At 55.2% G+C, this 20,127-nt stretch overlaps 1 protein-coding gene across 9 annotated transcripts in view; it reads right to left on the reverse strand.

The window, feature by feature from the left end:
- The window catches only part of LINGO1 (leucine rich repeat and Ig domain containing 1), a 184,071-nt gene that overhangs the window by 10,493 nt on the left and 153,451 nt on the right, over positions 1-20,127 (reverse strand). For 3 of the 9 annotated variants that reach the window (XM_072950960.1, XM_072950961.1, XM_072950958.1), the window contains exon 1: positions 6,752-7,357. The exons of 5 other annotated variants lie outside the window; for them this stretch is intronic. In XM_072950960.1, coding sequence (XP_072807061.1) covers positions 6,752-6,757 — 6 coding nt within the window. In that variant the 5' untranslated portion in view covers positions 6,758-7,357. Of the gene's footprint in view, positions 1-6,751; positions 7,358-9,488; positions 9,585-20,127 lie in introns of those variants that run through there. One more of the 9 variants, XM_072950967.1, reaches the window with a different exon arrangement.

Raw genomic sequence — 20,127 nt, forward strand, 5'->3', positions numbered from 1 at the left:
GGAGGTCACAGCCTCAGAAACCCAGGGTGCGGAGAGGAGAGTTGAAGGGAGTGGTTGAAGTAGTATGGGATTTGAAGGCCAGAGGCCTAATAAATAGAATGATGATGATGATGATTGGAAAAACCCTTACAGAGGGCCTTTGGTGTGCCAGGCATTACTCTAAGCACTTCACCCATAAAAATTAGTTTAATTTCACCACAACCTGTTCAGGTAGGTCCTGTTCCTATCCCCATTTTGCAGATGGAAAAGACAGAAGAATAAAAAGGTTCTGCAGCTTGCTCAAGGTCACACAGCTAGTATGATATGAACTCAAACAGGATCTTGTTTAATCTTCACAACAATCCTACTAGGTTGGTACTGTTATCCTCATTTTACAGGTTAGAGAATTGGGGCACAAAGAGGTAATGCAGCTTGCCCCGAATCACACAGCGGTAAGTGGCAGAGCTGGGATTAGGTCTGAGGCAGTTAGACCACAGGTTGTCCTGACTACTCGCATATACTGCCTCTCTCTGATTCAGGTTCAAGGGCTGCTTGCTGAGCAGATGATCTTGAGCAAGTGGCTTTATATCTCTGGACCCTGAACTCCTCATTTAGAAAACAGAAAGGCAGGCTTTATACCACCCTCACTGGGCTGGGGGCAGAGAATTCAAGGAGAGGGAAGGGAAGAGACATTTATATGGAGCACATATATTAAATGCTTTGCAAAATGACCACATTCTGCAACCCTCCCCCAATACCCTGTGAGGGAAGTACCATTAGTCCCACTTTACTGATGAGGAAACTGAGGCTCCAAGCCATTAATTCACCTGCCAAAGGTCACTGAGTTTGTCTAGCTCCAGAGGCATGATAATTGAGAGACCATCAAGCGGATGAGGAAACTGAGGCCAAGAGCATCAGGGACTTGTCTGAGGCCACACAGCATCTCAGGGTTAGGGCCTGGGAAGAACCCTGGCCTCCTTACTGCAGCCACCTTCTCTCTCCAACATCATGTGAGGGTAATATAGCCTTTTGATTCATGGTGTGGCCAGAGTAGGGACGGGTAAAGGTTTAGGTTATTTCTGCTTCAAAAAGGGGAAAAGACTTAAAAACAATCCCCAATATATCACAAACCAAGGTCCAGTAGTGAGTTATTTATAACATGGACAGGCAAACTATAAATAAAAACACTTGCCCTTCTCCTGGCACCGACCATTCAAAGCCCTCTCTGCTCAATTGAATCTTGGCCAGCCTCTTGCCAAAACCCATTTTCCCAAACCGGTATATGTACTAAGCTCAGTATCAAGAGGTGATGAGCCCCTCTGGTCAGACACATATAAGGGGTGTGTTATGCTCAGGCACAACTCATGCCATCACCTGGCTGCCTATTCGTTAAAGCCCAGACTTGGGAGGGTGGTGGCATCTCTGCAAATCCCTAAGGGGCGTCCCAAGGCAGAGGGTGCAAAAGGTCCAGCACAGGACCACAGGGCGGAGCCAAGACCATGGGCAGAGTTATAGGGGAGGCCCATTCAACTCAGTGTGAGGAATCAAACAAAAGATCAGAAGGCTCAGGATGGAAGACGTGCCTTGGCAGATAGTGAGTGAGCAGGCTGTCATGAGAGGTATGTAAGCAGAGACCATGAATCAGGGACATTGGAGGAGGACTCCTCTGCTGGAGTCCACACCTCAGCAGCCCCTCTCAGCTCTAAGATACCTACATGGTGCACCCAAGTAAAGGGGCCTGACAGGCCAGATCCCAACTGCATCTGCAGTCCTGCGCTGGGCCAGGCAGAGGAAGCATGCTGGCCGGGCCCCCAGCCCCTCCCAGAGCCATGAGGAGGTTCTCTGCAGAGGGAAGCAGAGGAGGTGGCAGAGAGAGATTAATTCCCCAGAATGGGAAAAAATAGAAAAACACACACACCACACACCCTAATAACATGTAATAAGAGGTTGGAGACGAGGAACAATGCCCTGGTAATGTCACCCTGGCGGCAATCAATTTGGGTGTCACGTGAAATAGGCATAATTATTCAACCAGCCCCATGGCTCGTCTCTACCCAGCTCCAGGGGCCCAGCTCCAGGGGCCCAGGCCCAGGCAGGGAAAGTGGTGTGGAATCAACTGTTGGTGCACCAGGCTGGCAGAGGAAACTGCTCCAAATTAGCTTGCCAGCACTGGGTTCCTCAGCCCCTGAGGGGAGGCAGGGGCTTGAGGGCCTCACCTGCGAATGCTCAGGAGCCACCTTGTTCAGCCATCCCTCACTCACTGTGTGCAAAGGCAGTCAGGGAGGACTCCTTCACGGAGGTGAGAATGAAAGAGGAACAAACATACATTTGCTCATCAGTATTCATTCCCCGGGTCACCAGGCTCTCACCAAGCACTCACCAAGGCCCAGCTCCGGGCCAGGTGCCAGGGTATAGAGACAGGGTTTATCAGGGGGCTATGCATTATTAAAATAATGAAACACAGGCTCCTTCCACCTCCCATGCTAGGACCACCGCTGCCCATCCTGCAGGTGAACACAGAGCCACTAGGGATCCTCTGGCTCTAAATGTGCAGGGACCTAAGCTCTCCGTGATCTTTCTTTATTCCCACTTTCCCAGGGAGTCCTTCCTCCCTGACTGCTATTGCCCAACCCTGAGCTCAGGGGTTTGTACCGACAGTATCCCAATGCCTGAGGCATAAAGAGGATGACTGCTTAGTGAGCATCCCTTACACATGGGCTGCTGCCTATCTCAACCCCCATTTCATACGCTAGAAACCTTGAATTCCAGGAATGCAAATCAAGACCATTTTACACTCATTCAGTCAGTAAAAACCAAGATGTCTGCACATATTGAGTGTTGGTGCGGGTTGGGAGTAATGGGGATACTTCAATAGGAAAGCACAAATGGTCCCATTTGGAAAACACCATGGCACATTTTCTAGTAAAGATGAACATGAGCATGACCTACAGTCCAGCAATTCTGCTCTTAGCTGTGTGCCCCAGAGATGCTCTGCATGTCATCTCAGGGGAGGGGACAAGAAGGTTTACTGCAGCATTGTTTGTAAGAGCAAAAAGGGAAACAACCCAAATGCCCCTCAATAGAAGAATAAATACACCGTGTTATGTTCAAACAACAGAACGTCACGCATCAGTGAAAATGAATGAACTACATCTACCATTATCTGCAACAATACAGATGAAACTTAGGAATATCATGTTGAAGAAAAAAGACAAATTCCAGAGGACTCTATACAGTTTCAGTTTCATGTTCTTTTTTAACAAAGTTCAAAAATAACTAAAACAGAACAATTCTCTATATTAAAATTCAAGATTTTAAAAAGGCAATGAAATGCTAAATAGATAATTTAGAGAAATTATTAAGGTTATCAAGGGATGGGTGAAAAGAAACACATGGGAAGATGTATATTGTTATTAAAGTGCTAGTGTTCAGGCCAGGGAGTAGGGTCAGGGTGTTCATTATATTAGTAGTAGTAGTAATAATACTAAATATATTGATTAATTAATTAACAAGCCATGCCTGGATCAGTGAGTAAGAGCCCTGGACCAGAAGTCAGGAAGAAGGCTTGTAAGCTGGGGACTTTGGGCAAGTCATTCCATCTCTCTTTCAGTTTTCTCAGCTTATAAAAGCAAATCTCTGTACCATCAATAAAGTTGAGACTGAGAGCATATCACTGATACCAATATGAGTAGCTAGCAGTTCTTAAGAGCTTACTATGTGCCAGGCACTGTTCTAATCGCTTTGCATATATTAATACACAGTCTTCATAACAGCTGTTTATCATCCTCACTTTATGGATAAGGAGATAGAGGCCCAAGAGATTAAGTAACTTGCCCAAAGTCATAAGAGCTGAGATTTGAGCCCAGGCATCTGGCTCCAAGGACTATACTCAACAACTTCACTATAAAATGACACCGAAGGAACTGAACACACATGAGGAAGAGACTGTTGTCAGCACAGCTTTACTGGTCCAAGGACATTAATTCATTCATTCAACATATAAACAAAGGTCAGCATGCCTTAAATGCATTTGGAAGTGAACTCGCCTTTCCACACTCTTTCTACAAAGAACAGTCCCTGATTCTGGAATCTTGCTTTCTGTGTCTCTGCCAAGTCTTCTACTCCCTCAAGAGATACCCAGTCTCTCTCCTTCCCTGGAGGACCCCTGACTGCCTCAGCCCCCAGGAACAAATCTCATCCTTCTCTGAGTGTCTGCGTGTGCTACTGAATACCCTGGCTTGGCTCTCCCTAACCCCTGCCTGGGGCATCCTTGATGCCTTATAGGCTGAAGACACTAAGTCTCCTCCAGGTAGTTCTTGCCACTGCTCCCTGGTGCCTCCCAGTGTCTTCCCTATCCCAGGGGCCAGGCAGGAGAGCACAGGGGATGGGTACGGATTGCCCTGAATGTTCAAGGTAATCCATGGGAGCCATGGAAAGGCCTAGCCCAGAGCAGAGCAAGCAGCTCAGCCAGGATGTGTAGAACAAATGCATGAATGAATTGGCTGGTACAATATTAGATGCAAACCTGTGTGATTCTATGCTGTGGGTGCCTGGAGGGTCAGTGATGTGGAGGAATCAGGGAGGCTTCCTACAGGAGGGGCCAGAAGAGGAGGAGACCATCTGGGTAGGAACGCTGAACCAAGCCAGGTGATGGGGGGACATGTAGAGGGATTGGTGGGAACAGAACAGGCAGTCATCAGTGGATGACCATCAGGAGGGGGAACCCTGAGGCTGGACGGCCCCCATCCTTCCACAGAGCACTACACACAGGACAGCCAGACCAAGAGACCCCGGCCAGCAAAACCAAGGCTGTCTCTGAGACAACTACCACCTGCAGCCTCCCCTTGCTGGCGCTTCCCTAGCCGCACAGGACCCACCTCCTCAACCCTCCACCTGACACTGTCTCATTTCTCAACAGGAACACGTTCCCCCATCCCCCAGACCCAATCACGATCCTCTCCCCATTTGTTCTGGTGGCACTCGGAGAGTAGCCCCAGATGAGCCGTCACTGGTACCAGGGATCCTGTCTAGCTTTACGCTGAACAAGGACCCACCCTCACGAGACTTTTTTTCCCTTCTTTTCAGTGTCCCCTTGGAATTCTGGATTTTAGAAAACAGTATCTAGCATAGGACAAATGGATGCTCAGGGGATGGAGGAGCTGACCCTAGGACCAAAGAGGACTACTGCAAGGCATAGAGTGGTCTCTCCATTGTCCTCAGCACCTACCCATCCCCCCAAACCTGGCCCCTTGGATTCAGGACCCACTCTAACTCCAGGCACCAGGGAGCACTACAGCCTTGACCAAGCCCTAGCCAAGGCCACCTCACACTTAAATTGGTAGGGGTGGAGGGGGCGGAGCCAACAATAATGCCAGAGGGGGCCCATCCTCACCTTTGCTAAGCCGTCTTCCAGGAAGGGCAGCTGGGTGTTGCCGGGAGCCCCCATCTGGGTTCTGAAGAGTTCCTGGCCTCTCCCCTCTGCCACCTCAGCCCCTCCCTCCTGCCTCAGGCCATGAGGAGAAAGCAGGAAGGGCAGGCAAGCTGTCCCAGCAGACCAGGTGCTGGCTTCTTCCCAGAGGTGTGAGGACTCTGAGCCCCTCCCTGCCCACACAAGGACAAAGGGTCTGGGAGCAGCTAACCCTCTCTTCCCTCACAGCATTCCTTGCAGGACGTGGGGAAGCCCCAGGCTCTCTGCTGCCTGGATGCCCCAGCTCATTGCTCCCTGGGCATAGGAGGCACCAGTGCTGGAGCCACTGGCATAATGATCAGCAGGGCTGAGCCGGAGCCATGGGCCAGGCTGGGCTGCGCACCCTCCGGCTGCCCAAGCCAAGCAGGGGAGGACTGAGCTGGCAGGGAAGGGGCTTGCCCAGATGGTACTGCCCCCACTTTAGGGCTTCCTGTACTGCCATTCTCCCAGATGCCCCTTCTCCCCAACCCCAACCCCAGGACCTCTGAGAACAAAGAGGAGATGCCGATGCCGGCACAACCAGGACTGGACAGAGCTGGGCTGGGACCCTGCACAAGACACAGGAAGGGACAGCCCACTGGGACTGGCCCCACCCCTCCTCAAAGTGGGATCCACTTGAAGGTGCCTGGGGGAGCAGGATGCCCATAGCCCACATTGCAGAGGAAGGGGGCCAAGAAGAAGGCCCCTTATTCTCAGCTGGTTCCCACCTCCCACCAGCTCTGCTTCAGAATGAAAAGTGGGGCAGGAGGAAGTGAGAAGCCAGGGCTGAAGACAAAGGGGAGGCCCCCAAAGGGTTCCGGGGTCCTCCTCAACCCTAACTCCCTCTCCTCCATTCTCCTAGGCCCCTCAGTTCCCCTCGCCTTCTCCTCACTGGGCAGGAGCTGGAAAGGGGTTGCTCCTTGTTAGGGGAGCGAGGTGGAGCCCAGCCTGGTGCCTGGGATAAACCTGGTCCCCGATCTGTGTCCACCCGCTTGGGAGTGCCTGGTGCTGCTAGGGCTGCCTCAGAATGGGAGGAGGTACGGAGGACCGGGAGGAGGTACGGAGGACCAGCAGGACTGGGACCCCTCCATAGCTGCGGGGTCTCAGCTAGCCTACCTGGTATTTGTAGGGGTGGGAGGAACGGGAAAGGAGGAGTCCTCAGTTCTGAGGTTTGAGGGGAGTCAGATCTGTGACCCAAAAGCGGATCTGGGTGGCGCTGGGGTGCCCCGCTGCCCCAGGAGGGCGCAGCCAGGGCCGACGGCGGCCCCCAGGGGCGCTCGCCGTGGGGCTGCCCACTCGGGGCTGGGCCGCGGCCGCCGGGCTCACCTGCATCTCGGGCGCGCCGTCCGTCCGCTCCGCTCGGTCACCAATCGCATGTCTCCCCCGCCGGGCCCCAGCCCCTGCCCAGCCCCCTCCTCCGTCTCCTCCTTCTCGTCCAACACCTCCGCCCGGCAGTCCGCGCGCCCTCGCGGGGCTAGCTGTCCGTCTGTCTGCCCCACGAAGGCGGGAGCCAAGCCGGAGCCGGGGCCGGGGCAAGGGCCAGGGAGTAGGGAGGCTGGAGGCCGCGGCTCCGGCGGGCGGAGGGGCGGGCGCGCTCAGGACGCGCGACGCGGGCACCACGAGCCTGGTTCTGCGCCCCGGGCCGGCCTGGAGCCGCCGCCGCCGCCGCCGCCACCACCTCTGCCGCTGGGGCCGGGGTCGAGGCCGGGCGCGCTCCGCAGCGGGGCCGGGGCCAGGGCTGAGGCCGGCGGGCAGCGGCTGCGCATGCTGCTCGGAGCCCCGCGTCGGGAGAGGGGCCGGAGCGGCGCGGGTGGGGACTCCGCGCGCTCCGGGGCCGGGACCGGGACCCGCCGCCGTCTGCGCTGTCGCCGGCCGCCCGCTCCGGCTCCCGCGCCGGCTCCCGCCCGGGCTCCGCGCTCTGCCGCGGCGCAGGGAGGGAGCGCGAGGAGCGAGGAGCGAGCCAGGGAGGGAGGAGGGACCGAGGGAGGGAGGGAGCGAGCGAGCGAGCGAGAGAGCGGCGGGAGCCGGGCGGGGGAGGAGAAGGCGCGGCCGCAAAACCGAGGGAGGGGGGAAGTGAAGTGGGGGACTCGGCTTCTTTCAGCGAAGGGGGCGGAGAGCGAGGAGCGCCCCAACCACCGCCCTGCACGGATGGGGCAGCGAAACTGGCAAGGCGGCGCGGGCTAGGGCTGCACCAACCTTGCGCGGGAGCCGGCGCCCCAGTGCTCCAGCCCAGCACACAGCCGCGCCCCTCCGAGTCCCGGGCCAGCCCGGCCCCGCAGAGTCCGGCCTGCGGTACTCTCGGAGATGTGCGCACCCTCGCGTGTGGCCTCATGCGTGTGCATGTGAGCGCGTGAATGTGTTCACACGTGTTAACTGGGGTCATTGTACGCTGCCATGTGGACCGGCACACGCATGTGAACGGGCAAGGCTCCCCACCGGCAAGGGTTGTTTGGAGGACGGCGTGGGAAGGGTCAGGCCGAGAGCCTCGGTCCTACGCCTTGTCTCTCTTCTCAGAATTGTGTGCGAATCCCTGAAGGGCCCACATCCTGGCGGCCTTGGAGCAAGGCAGGTAGAGAGGGAGGCTCCAGGGGATGGCGAGTGAGGTGCGCCCCGCGGGTCTACCCGGAGCGGGGTCTTGCGCCTTCTTTTGCAGCCTGGGTCCCCGCCCAGTCTGACTTCCTCTCCTGCAGAGGGCAGCAGGCCGCTCTGGCCGCGAGCACTGCACCCAGTGACCAGCAGAGGGCAACGCAGACCCTCAGTCTGGATTTGGCAGTCCCTCACCCTGCTCCCCACCAGCAGTCCAGGAGAGCTGAGGCCACATACTCAGATAGGCCCAAGGAATGGACCCTCTCCTTAGATACAGATCCTCCTTAACTGACAGATACAGAGGACCAGCTGGCAGCAGTGTCTTCACAAAGACTGAAGAGGGCTACCACCCTTGGGACCTCACCTCTTCCACTGTACACCGCCTTCCATCACCTTGAAGCTGGATGCCTTTTAACCCAAGCTACTTTGATGAGAATAACCATCAGTGCTGAAACTAGCAGGCATGCTCACCCCTTCTCCACTGTTGGGTGTGCATCACATGAGCACAATCAGTGTTCCTGACACCTTGAGCACACAGGTGCTTGGGGGCCACAGGAACTAGGGAGAAGACTGGTCCAAGGCGTCTCAGTCTATGGGGCAGACACGGTGATCCTGCTCCCAGTGCCCATTCCCCAAGGAGCCTGCCTGACACTCACTGCAGATACCTAGCTGGCATGATGGGGCCCCCAGTGTCCCTCCACCCACAACACCATCTTTCTTCTCCATTGTTTGGGCTCACACACAGCCCAAAGACTTGCACAGACTTTCTGTTCTAACTAAACAGAGTTTAGTACTTCTCAGTCTCACTGCTGCACCACGGCGCTGGACAGTCAGCCTGGAGAACTATCTCCTGTTTTCTACGTCTGTTGTACATCCTCGGCTTAGCTGGAGCCCCATCCTAGCAAGTGCGGATGCTGTGCTGTGCTCTGCTCTCTACATTCAGCCTCCAACAACCCTGGGAGGAGGCGCTGTCGTTCCCTCTGTGACAGAGAGAAGGAACCCCAGGCTCAGAGAGGTTATGTGATTTCCCTATGGTCCAACAGCTAGTAAAGCCTGGAGAGGGAATTTGAATCCCCTTCCAGGGTCCAGTAAACCAGCAGGGGGCAGGCTTGGCAGAGGGACTTATAGGTGGGCGGGGAGGAGGGGAAGCCGCAAAGGAGTCCCCCTCCCTTCCAGAGCCCAGCGCAGGCGGCTCCCTGGCCCCTCAACTCTGTGCCGCCTGGACCCCCTTCCCAGGCTCCCCAGCTCCCCCACCCCGGCTGTTTGTGAGTTACCCGTGAGCTCCCGCCCTCCCGCGCCGCCTCCTCCCACCAGCCCGACAGGAATAGTCGCTCTCTCGCTCCTGCGTAAAGGCTCGCCAGGCACCCGGCGGGCGCGCAGACCCGCTGCGGGGCGGGGGCGGGGGCGGGGGCTATTCCTGGTGCGGCGACTGACGCAGGCACTGCACGGCCACGGCGTGTCTCCGCCCCCGACTCACCTGCTCGCTGCCTCAGTGATCCCCTCGGATCAGGAGATCCCATCCCCAACCCCTAGATGCTGGCCGAGGAAGTTGGCGTCCTGGGGTGAGGTCTCCTGGGGCCCACAGTTGTCCCTTTGCACCTTTGAGGCTGCAGAGATGACCAAAGAGCTGTGTGTCTGGGAGGAACTGCCCTAGAGTCTTAGTTCTCCATTGTAAACAGTAGGCAAGCCATTTCTCCGTTCCTGTTTCTCTCAAAGAAATGACCCCTCCAAGCACTCCCTGTCTTAGTTCACCAGAGACGATATGGGGAGAAGCTTTGAGGGAAGAACGTGGAGAAAATGCCTTTTTGAGGGTTCAGCCTCAGCCTGGTGAGCGTATAGGCCCCTGGCCTTGTCACCAGAGACCCCATAAAAGTGGGGGGGGGCTGTGACTGGGAATGCGAATCTTTCCATTCCTGTCCAGTGTAATGGTCCCCAACAGAGCACTCTCAGGGATCCCCAGGCCATGAAGAATGTAAAGCATCAGAGTGGCCCAGCCCAAGATGTCACTGGCACAACCCAGAGATTGTACCCTGGTGCTACAGCTGAAGAATGCTCACCCACACCTCCAAGCCTTTGTCCTTATTGGTCCGCCGGCTTGGCATGCCCTCTCCCTGGTTTCCACCTGTGCTTCAAGACCAAACTAAGACCATTTTCTTCTATTCTTGTCTCTCCTCCTCAAGCTGAAATGCCCTTGGAGGCAAGGGCCCAGTCTCCTCCCTCTCTGTCCTCAGACTAGGAGCTCCAAAGAGCAGCCTTGAGGCAGCATGTCTCATGGGTAGGCACTCAGCAGATCCTGGCTTTGGGGTGAAAACTCAGCAAGTCTCAATAAAGCAGGGGTTGATGGCTGGAAGGAAAAGGAGGCAGCCTGAGTGCTCAGAGCAAAGCAGAGAAGCTGGAAAGGGTTTGCTAGGGGACTCTGGAAGAGGGGAAGGACCGTCTAACCTTTATTCAGCTCCTACTGTAAGCCAGGATCTGAGCTATACTTTGCATACTTCATCTCACTTCAAGATTGGGATAGTGATCCCCATTGTACAGATGAAAATACTGAGGCTCTGGCAGGGCTGGTGACTTACCCAGGTTTACTCTGTGTAAGAGGTAGAGCTGGGCTTTGAAGCTCTGTGTGTCTGGTGTCAGAGCACAAGCCCTGTTCTCCCCCACTCTGGGGGGCTGGAGGAGGAAGGAGGCAGGACCCGTCCCCTGGGGCACAGGAAGGCACACATAAGCCTGCCTGCATGCCTGCTTTGTGCTGGTCCTGCTTGCTTGCATCCCAGCAGCTCTTGGGGTTTTACGATGATGATTATTTCTGAAGGCACTTGAAATTAATGACAGCTCTAAAATGGCTGGGACAGTGGAGTCATTGCTGAGACCTCTAATTAGCAAGAAAAATGGAGACCAGGAGCCGGCGAGGCAGGTGGGGGCTGGGCAAGTGGCACTAGGCCTGGAGCAGGGTTGGGGGTGTGGGTTTTATGCCACATGTTTGATTCTGAGTGTTCTTATTAATTTGCTGTGTGACCTTGAGGGGAGTCACTGTCCCTCCCTGGGTGAACGCTTCCCTAGCTATGCAATAAGGAGTTGGCCTGGGGGTGTCTCTTAAGTTCAGGATTATGTGGCCCTGCCTTAATGGGGAGAGTGGGATGATGCCACAAGAAGGGGCTCCTTGAAGGACCCTGAGTCCCGAGAAGGCTGAGGCCCAGAAGCTGGAGGGCCTATAGCCTCCAGAAGCCACTGAAGAAGCCCTGCACTCATCCATGGCTCTCACAGCCCTCCATGCTGGGGGTGCTGAGGCCGTTGGTATAATGAAGTCCTGAAGACTCAGGCTGGAGTGAAGTGGATCAGGAAGTGACAGAAAATCCATAGGTCAGAGCCCCGTGCTGGTGCAGCCATGGAGCGGGCGAGGGATGGGGGCACTTGAGGGGGCTGAGAGGACAGTTCCCTCTAGGAGGTGGGCCTGGAGCTGTGGCCAGGGTTAGGGCCTTCCTTCCCCCTCTTAAGCCCTTCCCTAAGAGCCACCAGGGGCTCAGACACACCACGGTTCCACCCAGGCATGTTACAGAGGGTCTGGCTGAGGTACCTAAAAGGGAAAGGACTTACTCAATGTCCCTCGTCCAGATGCACCCACCCCTTGGTCCTCCACATCTTGCGAGGGGCAGTCAGCACAGGGAGGGGCGCTGAGGCTCAGCTGAAAGGGACTTATTTGCACAGTGGCTGGCCCAGCTGGATGTGGAGACGTGCTAGTTGACATGGAGGGACACTACTGTGGATACAGGCTGAGGCCAGCACTCTAAGGGCAGGGGTGTGGAAAGCCCAGCCTCACTTCCCTGGGAGCATCCTCTTCCTTGGCAGCCCCCACTACACGCATGTCTTATTTATCACTGACCACTTTCTCAGACCCTAGACCCACCTCTTTGAATCCTTTCTCTCACTCCCCTTCCAGTGCAGGGCACCGTGTGGCCCCCTCCTTCCATAAGCCTGCTCTAAGCACGTCAGTCTCCTGCTCTGAGATGGTCTTCGTACCCTTGGGCACCTCTCTAAGCCGCGGTTTCCTCCTCTGTAAGGTGAGACTATCAGTAGAAGTCACTTCACAGGGTTGGTGCAAGGATCTCATGACTTAATGTGCAGTCATCCCTCCAGGACCCCCCACAGACACCAGAATTCACAACTGCTCAAGTCCCTTGCAGTCAGCCCTCCGTATCTGTGGACGTGGAAACTACAGGTAAGGAGGATGGAATTATATCCAGTACTTGATGCGGGACCTGGCACACAGTAGGTGCTTGATAAATATAGGTATTTTAATGGTTATTATACTTACTGTTACGACTTCTCTCTGCCCCCTGACCCCTGACCCTGCAGCTCCTTCTCTGTTAAGACAAGGGTCTACCCTAAGGTCCCTTTCAGCATTCCCATTAGGAGAAGCCTGGACCAAGATCTTCATTTTCTGAGAACAGGAACACACTAAAGGCAGGGATTGATCTTGTGTCTCCTCCAGTTTCCACAGAGAAACCAGAGCCCAGATTCCAGAGGGTCTGATGTATGCAAATCAAACTGAAATCCATTAATCAGGAAGAACCAATTGGTTCCCCTGGAGAAGGGGGCCAGGGCATGGAGGGCAGGGATTCTCACCTCCCCTCATCTTGGGGCCTTGATCACCCACACCTCCACTGGAAATGTTCCAGTATCAGTGACAGTCACTTATCTATAAGCAATGTAGGCAGCAACCTCCACTACCCGGAATCGCACTGAGAACTGGGGGAGGCCAAAGATTCCTGGAGGCCCGAGGCAGAGCCGGCAGTGAGATGAGGTCCTGGGGCCGGCCCCTACTCAGCCTGCTGCGCTTGGCGCCTGGTGCTGCATAATACCTAAGAAGCAAGAAATTTGTCTGGGGCCTGTCAGTGGAGGGGCTTGTCAGCCTTGCCCACCCTGAAGTCCCTCCAAGGGAATATCTGATGTGCCTGAGCTTGCAGTTAGCTCTCCCTAAGAACACAGGGAAGTGTATACTCCGTTAAACGCCCTCACACACACACACAATGTCCAAATGATTAAAATGAGAGCAAAACAAAACAAAAAAAAGCAAATATAAAAAGTAGTTCGTATAAAGGGACCACACCCTGGCTCCTTGGGAATCTGGGCTCCAGGCTTGGCAGAGCAACTTCTTCCAAGAGCCTGGCCTCAGCTGTCCCCATGGATCATGTCAGGGGGAGCTTGAGCTAATATGTGTAAACAGACAGCACTATTAGCAAACGCATTTATTAAGCACTTGTCTTGAGTTCTGTTGTGCAGGAAACTTGTTTATTAACTTAAGTTGGAACCCGTTATTAACTTAAGTCAAAGGCAGCATGGCAACTAGAAAGATGTCCAGCCCCAGAGCCAAGCAGTCTTGAGTTCCAGTCCTGGCTTTGTCTCTAACCGCTGTGGGGCCCTGGGCAAGTCACTCTACCTCGCTGGGCCTCAGCTACTCTGTGGTAGGCAGCCCCTCAGGTGGCCCCCCATGATCTTCTGGAATATCCTCCCCAAAGCCATTTGTGCAATTTTCTCCCCTCGATTGTGGGCTGGACTAACTGACCCACTTCTAGCGAACAGAATATGGCAGAAGTAATGGAATATCACTTCTGAAATTATGTTATCAAAAGACTGTGGCTTCCATCTTTGGTACCCCCTACCCATCACTTACTTATTCGCTATGACAGAGGCCAGCTTCCCTTGGGGGAAGACATATTACCTCCCTGGGCTCGCGGTCTGTTCTTCTGTGGCGTGGGAGAGACTCACCCTCCTTCCCCCTTCCTAGGTGTGGACTGAGATGCTGGGAGAGTCTTGACTGATCAATCTGGAATATTTGCAGAGGCCCCCAGGAGCCAAGCCTAGGGCCAGCTACATAGTAACAGAGACTAAAAAGGAAGTGTGGACAAGAGAAGGCATGAATAATGTGGTTCAATTCAACACAATTCAGTTCACTTCAATTTTGCATCAACTCAGTTCATAGACAGACAGTGGTTGAGGTTAAGGAATATTGCGTGAGTGCCTATAACATACTGGGCCCTGTATTAGGTGATTTTCTAAATTATCTCATGTAAGCCTCAACCACAACCCAGTAAAGTAGGAACTGTTCTTATCCCCCATATAACCAATGAGGAAACACTCAGGAAGGTGAATAACTTCCCCAGGTCACACAGCAGAGCTGAGATTGTCAGGATCTGCCCTCCCTTCACCTTGACCCTCCCTCTGTGCCCCCAGCACAGAGAGGGAGGGTCCAGGTCTTGCTGCCCTCTGGGGATCCCAGTCCAGACCAGGAAGGTCTAGAGGAGTTGGAAGACGAGGGAGATGTGTGTGAATGGAGCAATCAGGACAGGCTTTCTGGAGAAAGGGAGGGGGCAGGTGCATCAGTGAGCTCATTAATGGTGAGGCAGGTGAGCGTTCATCCATCCATTCTCTCATTCATTCCCTTAACAAACATTCACTACAGCTTTCTCCGAGTCCCAAAAAGCCCAAGATCTCATGCACAAGACTCAGCAGAGCATGATCTGGGCAGAGGTGAGGGAAGCATGGGGGGTTGCGCACACACAGAGCAGGCACTGAGGAGTCAGGATAGATAACCAGGAGGGGGTGACGGCTGAGCTGAAATCCAAAGGGTGAGAAGGAGTCAACCAGCTGACGAAAGGTGGGGGGATGGTGTTCCAAGCAGAGAGAACAGCAGGTGCAAAGGCCCAACCCTAGGACAGTGGAGAGAGACAGCTGACCCAAGGAAGGCTGGCAATGGCCAAGGTGGTTCCAGCTCGGCTGAGAAGGAGGTTTGGGGCTGAGGCTGCCACCATTTGTCTCCCAGGTAGGATGTCTGCCTGCTGGGTTCTCTAGCCAGCTGGGTCCCTACAGCTCAGCCCAGTTGTGCAGACAGGGCCCCTCTCTAGAGGGATTAAGAGCAGGGGAGTTTGAACCATAACGGCGCATGTAATTATGTGCAAAAACGAAGGCGAGCTCTTTAATAATTGATGGTGGGAGAGAGTAAATATCGGCAGAGGCACCGGGCTGCATCGCCCCGTCCCGTCTGGCTGGGACCCAGGGCGGCCGCCTGGCCGCTAATATGCCCATAAATTATTGAAGTTATAAAGAAGAAAGCAGGTGTCATGTCGCACCCATAAACAGCTTGTTAGCTAAGACTAACGAAGGGGCAGCCTGCCGCTTGGCATTGCGTGGGCTCCCCACACACCCTCCCTGATTGCAGAGGGAGATGGATGAGGGTGGGTGTGGAGAAAGGCGGAGAGACTGGCTGCCACCCTCCCCCCCCACCGCCACCATCCTGACCCACTGTGAAATCAGGTAGTGCTGGGAGAGAGAGGAGGTCCACAGACATGAAGAGCCAAAAATGGGCCGTGAGCTCCCCGTCACTGCATGTGCAAGCAGAGGCTGGTCAACCCTGCCCCGGAGGACAGCAGAGGAGCCAGAAGAACTCTGAGGCCCTGCCCTGACTGATGTGCTGAGACTGGCTGAGGCACTGGGAAGAACTGGATGCTGGGGCCAGACAAACAGGATGCACATTGCAGGGAAGCCACCTGCTGGCTGTGTGACCTTGGGCAAGTCACCTACCCTCTCTCAGTTGCTTTCCAGTCACTCTACCTGGGGATAGTTATGCCTATCTTGGAGGATTGTGGGGAGGGTCCTAGGAGCATACCATATACATAATACTCCTGGGGCACACGGCCGTTGTGCATAGGACAACGCCTCCCTCTGCCTCCCTCGTCCAACCCCAGTCTCACAGGGGCTCCTAATTAGATCAAGCCTAATGAGGCTTCCCTCTGCCAGACTCTGTCTATGCTTCATTTAAGGCCTGAGTCCAGGACATTAGGAGGAAAGGGGAGACAGATGAGGAGGGGTAAGCTGTCCAGCTGCCAGGGCTTGGTCCACCCCAGGCGCCACCACACACAGGGCACCCCCAACACAGGGAACAAAGGAAGAAGATGGAGGGGGGCTCCAGAGCCAGAGCTGCCAACAGAGAGAGGCCTCAGGGGCAGTGGGGAGAGGTAGGAGGGATGGTTGAGAATGCTAGCATTTTGGCTTCTCGGTGATGAAGAACTTGAGCCTCACTGTCTCTAGGGCTGGCGTCTGTAGCCTCTAAGATGCTCTCTTCCAGAAGGTGGAGCCAGGCAGCCTGATTTGGGCACTTGGGTGCCCATGGTGTGCTCAGCTCTGCCAAGGGCCACACAAGGCAAGAGGAGGCCATCCAGGCCTAGAGAAGGTGCCCCGGAGAGGCAGCCAGACCACCTTCCATAACCTGCCTGAAGCCACACAAGGAGCAGGGCTGGGCCCACCATGTGGGCTTGGCTTCTGGCAGCAGACAGGCTCCTGTCCCTGGTCCTGAAACACTCTGAAGAGAGCATTCATTCTGACTGTGGTTTTCTTCTTTCGACGAAAGAAGTTTTTATCAGTTATGCTTTGAGCTGGGCCTTTCCTCCAGGGTCTCTCTGCATCCCTTATCTGGTGCAGCCTTGGTCTGTCCCACTGCAGCCTGATTTGCAGATGCACAGAGAGGCATCATCGCTGCCCAAGGTCACACAGCAAATCAGTGCTGAAGCCTGGAGCCAGGGCCTCCTGCCTCTCCCCACACCTGCTGGACTCCGCCGTGGGAGAGGTGGGAGATTTGCACACTCAAGCTCAGTGCTGGGCACGGTTGTGACTGTTGGGATGAGTGCACTCTGACAGCCACTGTGGCATGGTGTTCTTGGGAGCTCTCTTCCTGCCTGAGAACTCCCAGCCCTCAGCACCTGCCTCTCCATCACCTGCCCAGTGGGGTGAAGGCAGCTGAGGCAGGTGCCTGAAGTGCCAGCCAGGTGGTCTGGTCAGAGAGGGATGGAGGCATCTTGGAGGGCTGGGTGCTCACTCGGGACCAAAGGACACCTCCCCCCACCCCACCCCGACAGGGGATATCTTTGCCCAGGATCACACAGGTCACATATGGGGAAGCTAGAACATGTCTGTCTGCTTTCAAAGTCTGCACCAAACTTAACAGGGGGAGCGCACAGAAGGTGCAGCAGTGTGACCATTGGCTGCTACAAAGAACTGGGTGGGGTGTGCCCTTTTGGAGCTGGGCTGATCAGGTCAGGCCACAGCCACTTGTGGCCCCCAGAGATCAGCATCAGCCCCTACCTGACCCTTGAGGGGCTCTCCCTCTATCTCTGCCTCTCTCTCCATCTCTCTGGCTTATTCTCCTTCTCTCAGAGGGTCGGGGAGAGAAAGGCAGACCAGACTCCTGGGCTGGTGACAGGTGGACCCGACCAGGCCCCCTGGATAGTGCTAGAAGCTAAGAAGGAGTGGGGAGCAGGAAGGCTGCCTGGGCTGGACCAGGTGGGAGAGCAGGGTTGTCCAGGGGGTAAGGGGAGATGCAGGTCCCTGTGCGTAGGACTAGGGGGTTGAGGCAACCCTGGAAGGCAAGAAGGACTCTCTCCCTTCCCTTAGCTAGGTCAGGCCACACAGATGGGGAAGAGAGGCTTGTGTGGGAATGTGAAGGATGGACATACAGAGAGGAGAGCCCAAGAGCACTCCCACAGGGCCTCTTCTGACTACACGGGTCTGCACCCCTTTTCCTGCCGTTCTGGGGTGTGCCGTCCCACCAGTCATATCACGGGGGGTTCCATGGTTTAGGGTTTCCACTCAGAGAGGAGCCTCAACACTGGCCCAGAGGCAGCAAGCCAGAGGAGACTCCCCGGCAGGGATGCGGGGAACTGGGGCATCCTTGCTGAGAGCCTAGCGCCACCCCTAGGAGGACGCCTGGGCTTTTCGCCCTCCTATCTCACCTCCCTTTCGTACAGGACTGAGCAGGAGGCGGATGTACCTGCAAACAGGGCAATGGGTGGGTGTGATGAGAGGGAGAACCTACTGGAACATGCACCCTCTGGGAAGAGCACTTAGGCAAGTCGCTTCACCTGCTCCAAAGAGTTGTGAGGATTAAATGACATGATCCATCCAGGCCTTGCAAACAGGGCCCAATACATAGTCAGCCCTCAAGAGGGTGCACCATTGTGATCATAAGTCTAGTTGGTGCAGCCGTGTCTGCTTTGTGTGTGTGTACAGTTTTTTGTGTCATGGTTTCTTAATGTTGATGTTGTATTGCAGATCTATGCTGTGTGTATCACTGTTAAATGTGATGTGTCATCTCTGTTGTGTGTATCAGGGTTAGGGGTCCTGAGCAGGACTTTTTCTGCCTCTCCCTCATTCTCCAAGCCCCATCAATCCACAGACAGAAAACCCAAGCCCCCGTTCAGGGCTTCCCAGTTGTGGTCTGTACCTGGACCGGGCCCTCCCTCTCTATCCCTTCTCTGCCCATGTTGTCCTGGAGTCCATTCACTACAACTGGCTGACCAGAGCCTGGAGGGCAGGTGGGTGAGAGGAATACCCTAGTTCTAGGGGTCCCAAGGGCAGACCTGAGTATCTACCTGCTCCTTCTGGGCCCGCCACCTGCTTATGCCATTTCTGTAACCTAGGAAATGAGGTTGGCACTGGTAGAAGAATGAGTGACACCAGGAGGGCAAGAGAGAATCTATCACATGTGTCCTTGAGATGACACGAAATAGGCCTCAAAGCAGGGCTGAGCCTGGGGCAGGCTGAGCCCTGGCTGACTTCTCAGTGGCCACACCTGAAGCTGATGGCCACAGTGCTGGACCGGTTCCCTCAACCCCTTCAGCAACATGTGCAGAAAGGGCTACCGTGCCTATCTCACAGATGAGAAAACTAAGGCTCAGAAAAGTGAAGTGACTTGCCCTGGTAGAGCCAGGACTAGTAGCCAGATCTAGCCCTAGTGAGTGACAGTCACAGAGGTTTGGGGTTGGACAGAGGACCCCCAGGTGGAATCCTCTTCATGGGGTAAATGACATGACTCAGGCTGTCAGCTTGAGGTGGAGAGATGTGGAAGGCCCCAGACAATGGGGGCCCCCACGCTGAACCAAAACATGGGCTCACAGACTCAGATGCAGTGTGTTCACACCACCTGCCAGGGTGTGAAAACCAGCCATAAATACCTGCATTGTCATGGTGGCTCATCAGGCAAGTGGGAAGGCAGGCCTGGTGTGCCCTCAGGAAATTTCTCAGTGACTCACAGACTTGTGGAGCCCCCTCTGCACACCCAGACACTCCTCCTCCCATATACACACCTCCAGAACTGGCTTGTCTGGGAGCCTCCTTCCTCCTCCGAAGAGAGCAAGCACCAAATCAGGGGGCTGAGGGTCTGGGAGGAGGCAGCCCTGGCCAGCCAGCTTGCAAAGACTCCATACATCACAGCTCAGGAAGCAGGGTCCAGGGAGGATCCCAGGACATACAGTGAGTGGGCAGAATGGGGGGGAACAGAGGGCTGAGCCCGAGGCCCACTCCTCGCTGTCTCTCTCCCTAGAGGCAGCCCGAGCAGCAGGTGGACAGGTGGACTGCATCACTACTCATCCTACCAGGGCCCAGCTCGCTCTCTACTCTTGAACTTGGCAGGGACATTTTCACATTTAGTTAACATGCTGGAGGTGGGGGAGGGGGCGTGTACCTGCACATCTCATGGCCAGAGATAAATGCTAGCTAACATCTGAAGTGTGGGAAGTGTCATGAGCCTACTGTGTGTGCCCTCCCATCTGCAGACAGGTTGGTTCCTAACACATGCAGGGCTGCTGCCTCAGACCCTCGCCTGCTTTGCTGCATGCCTGCACTCACTTTCTGCTCATGCACAGCTTACTGGTCCCCCTAGAGAGCTGGCACCAGACCCACTTTAGAAAGGCTGGCAGCCCTTCCTTAAGCCCTGGGAAGTGAAAAATGAAAAGAAGCAAAGTTAAACATCTTGCTGATAATTCTCCCCTTATGGTGGACATTAGCCAGCCTTCTTCAGGTGTAGAAGAGGAGATAGCCCAGGGGCATAAGATCCTAAACACCCCTCAGGCACCTCCACTGCCTAGGGGAGCCAGGAGGCCCCGGTAGAGCCTCAGCTTGCCTGTTAGTCCAGAGTGAGTTCAGCGAATGAGCGAGTGCATGAGCAGACCTCAGTTTCCCCATCTGCCTGCACTGCCTGCTTCAGGCAGGGGCCAGCGACTTGAGAAGGGCCTCCTGCAGGAGCCAGGTGGGGCTGTGACGGGAGCAGACACATCTATGGCCCCCATTGT

The sequence above is a fragment of the Vicugna pacos genome, chromosome 27 (genome assembly GCF_048564905.1).
Source record: "Vicugna pacos chromosome 27, VicPac4, whole genome shotgun sequence".
Lineage (NCBI taxonomy): Eukaryota > Metazoa > Chordata > Mammalia > Artiodactyla > Camelidae > Vicugna > Vicugna pacos.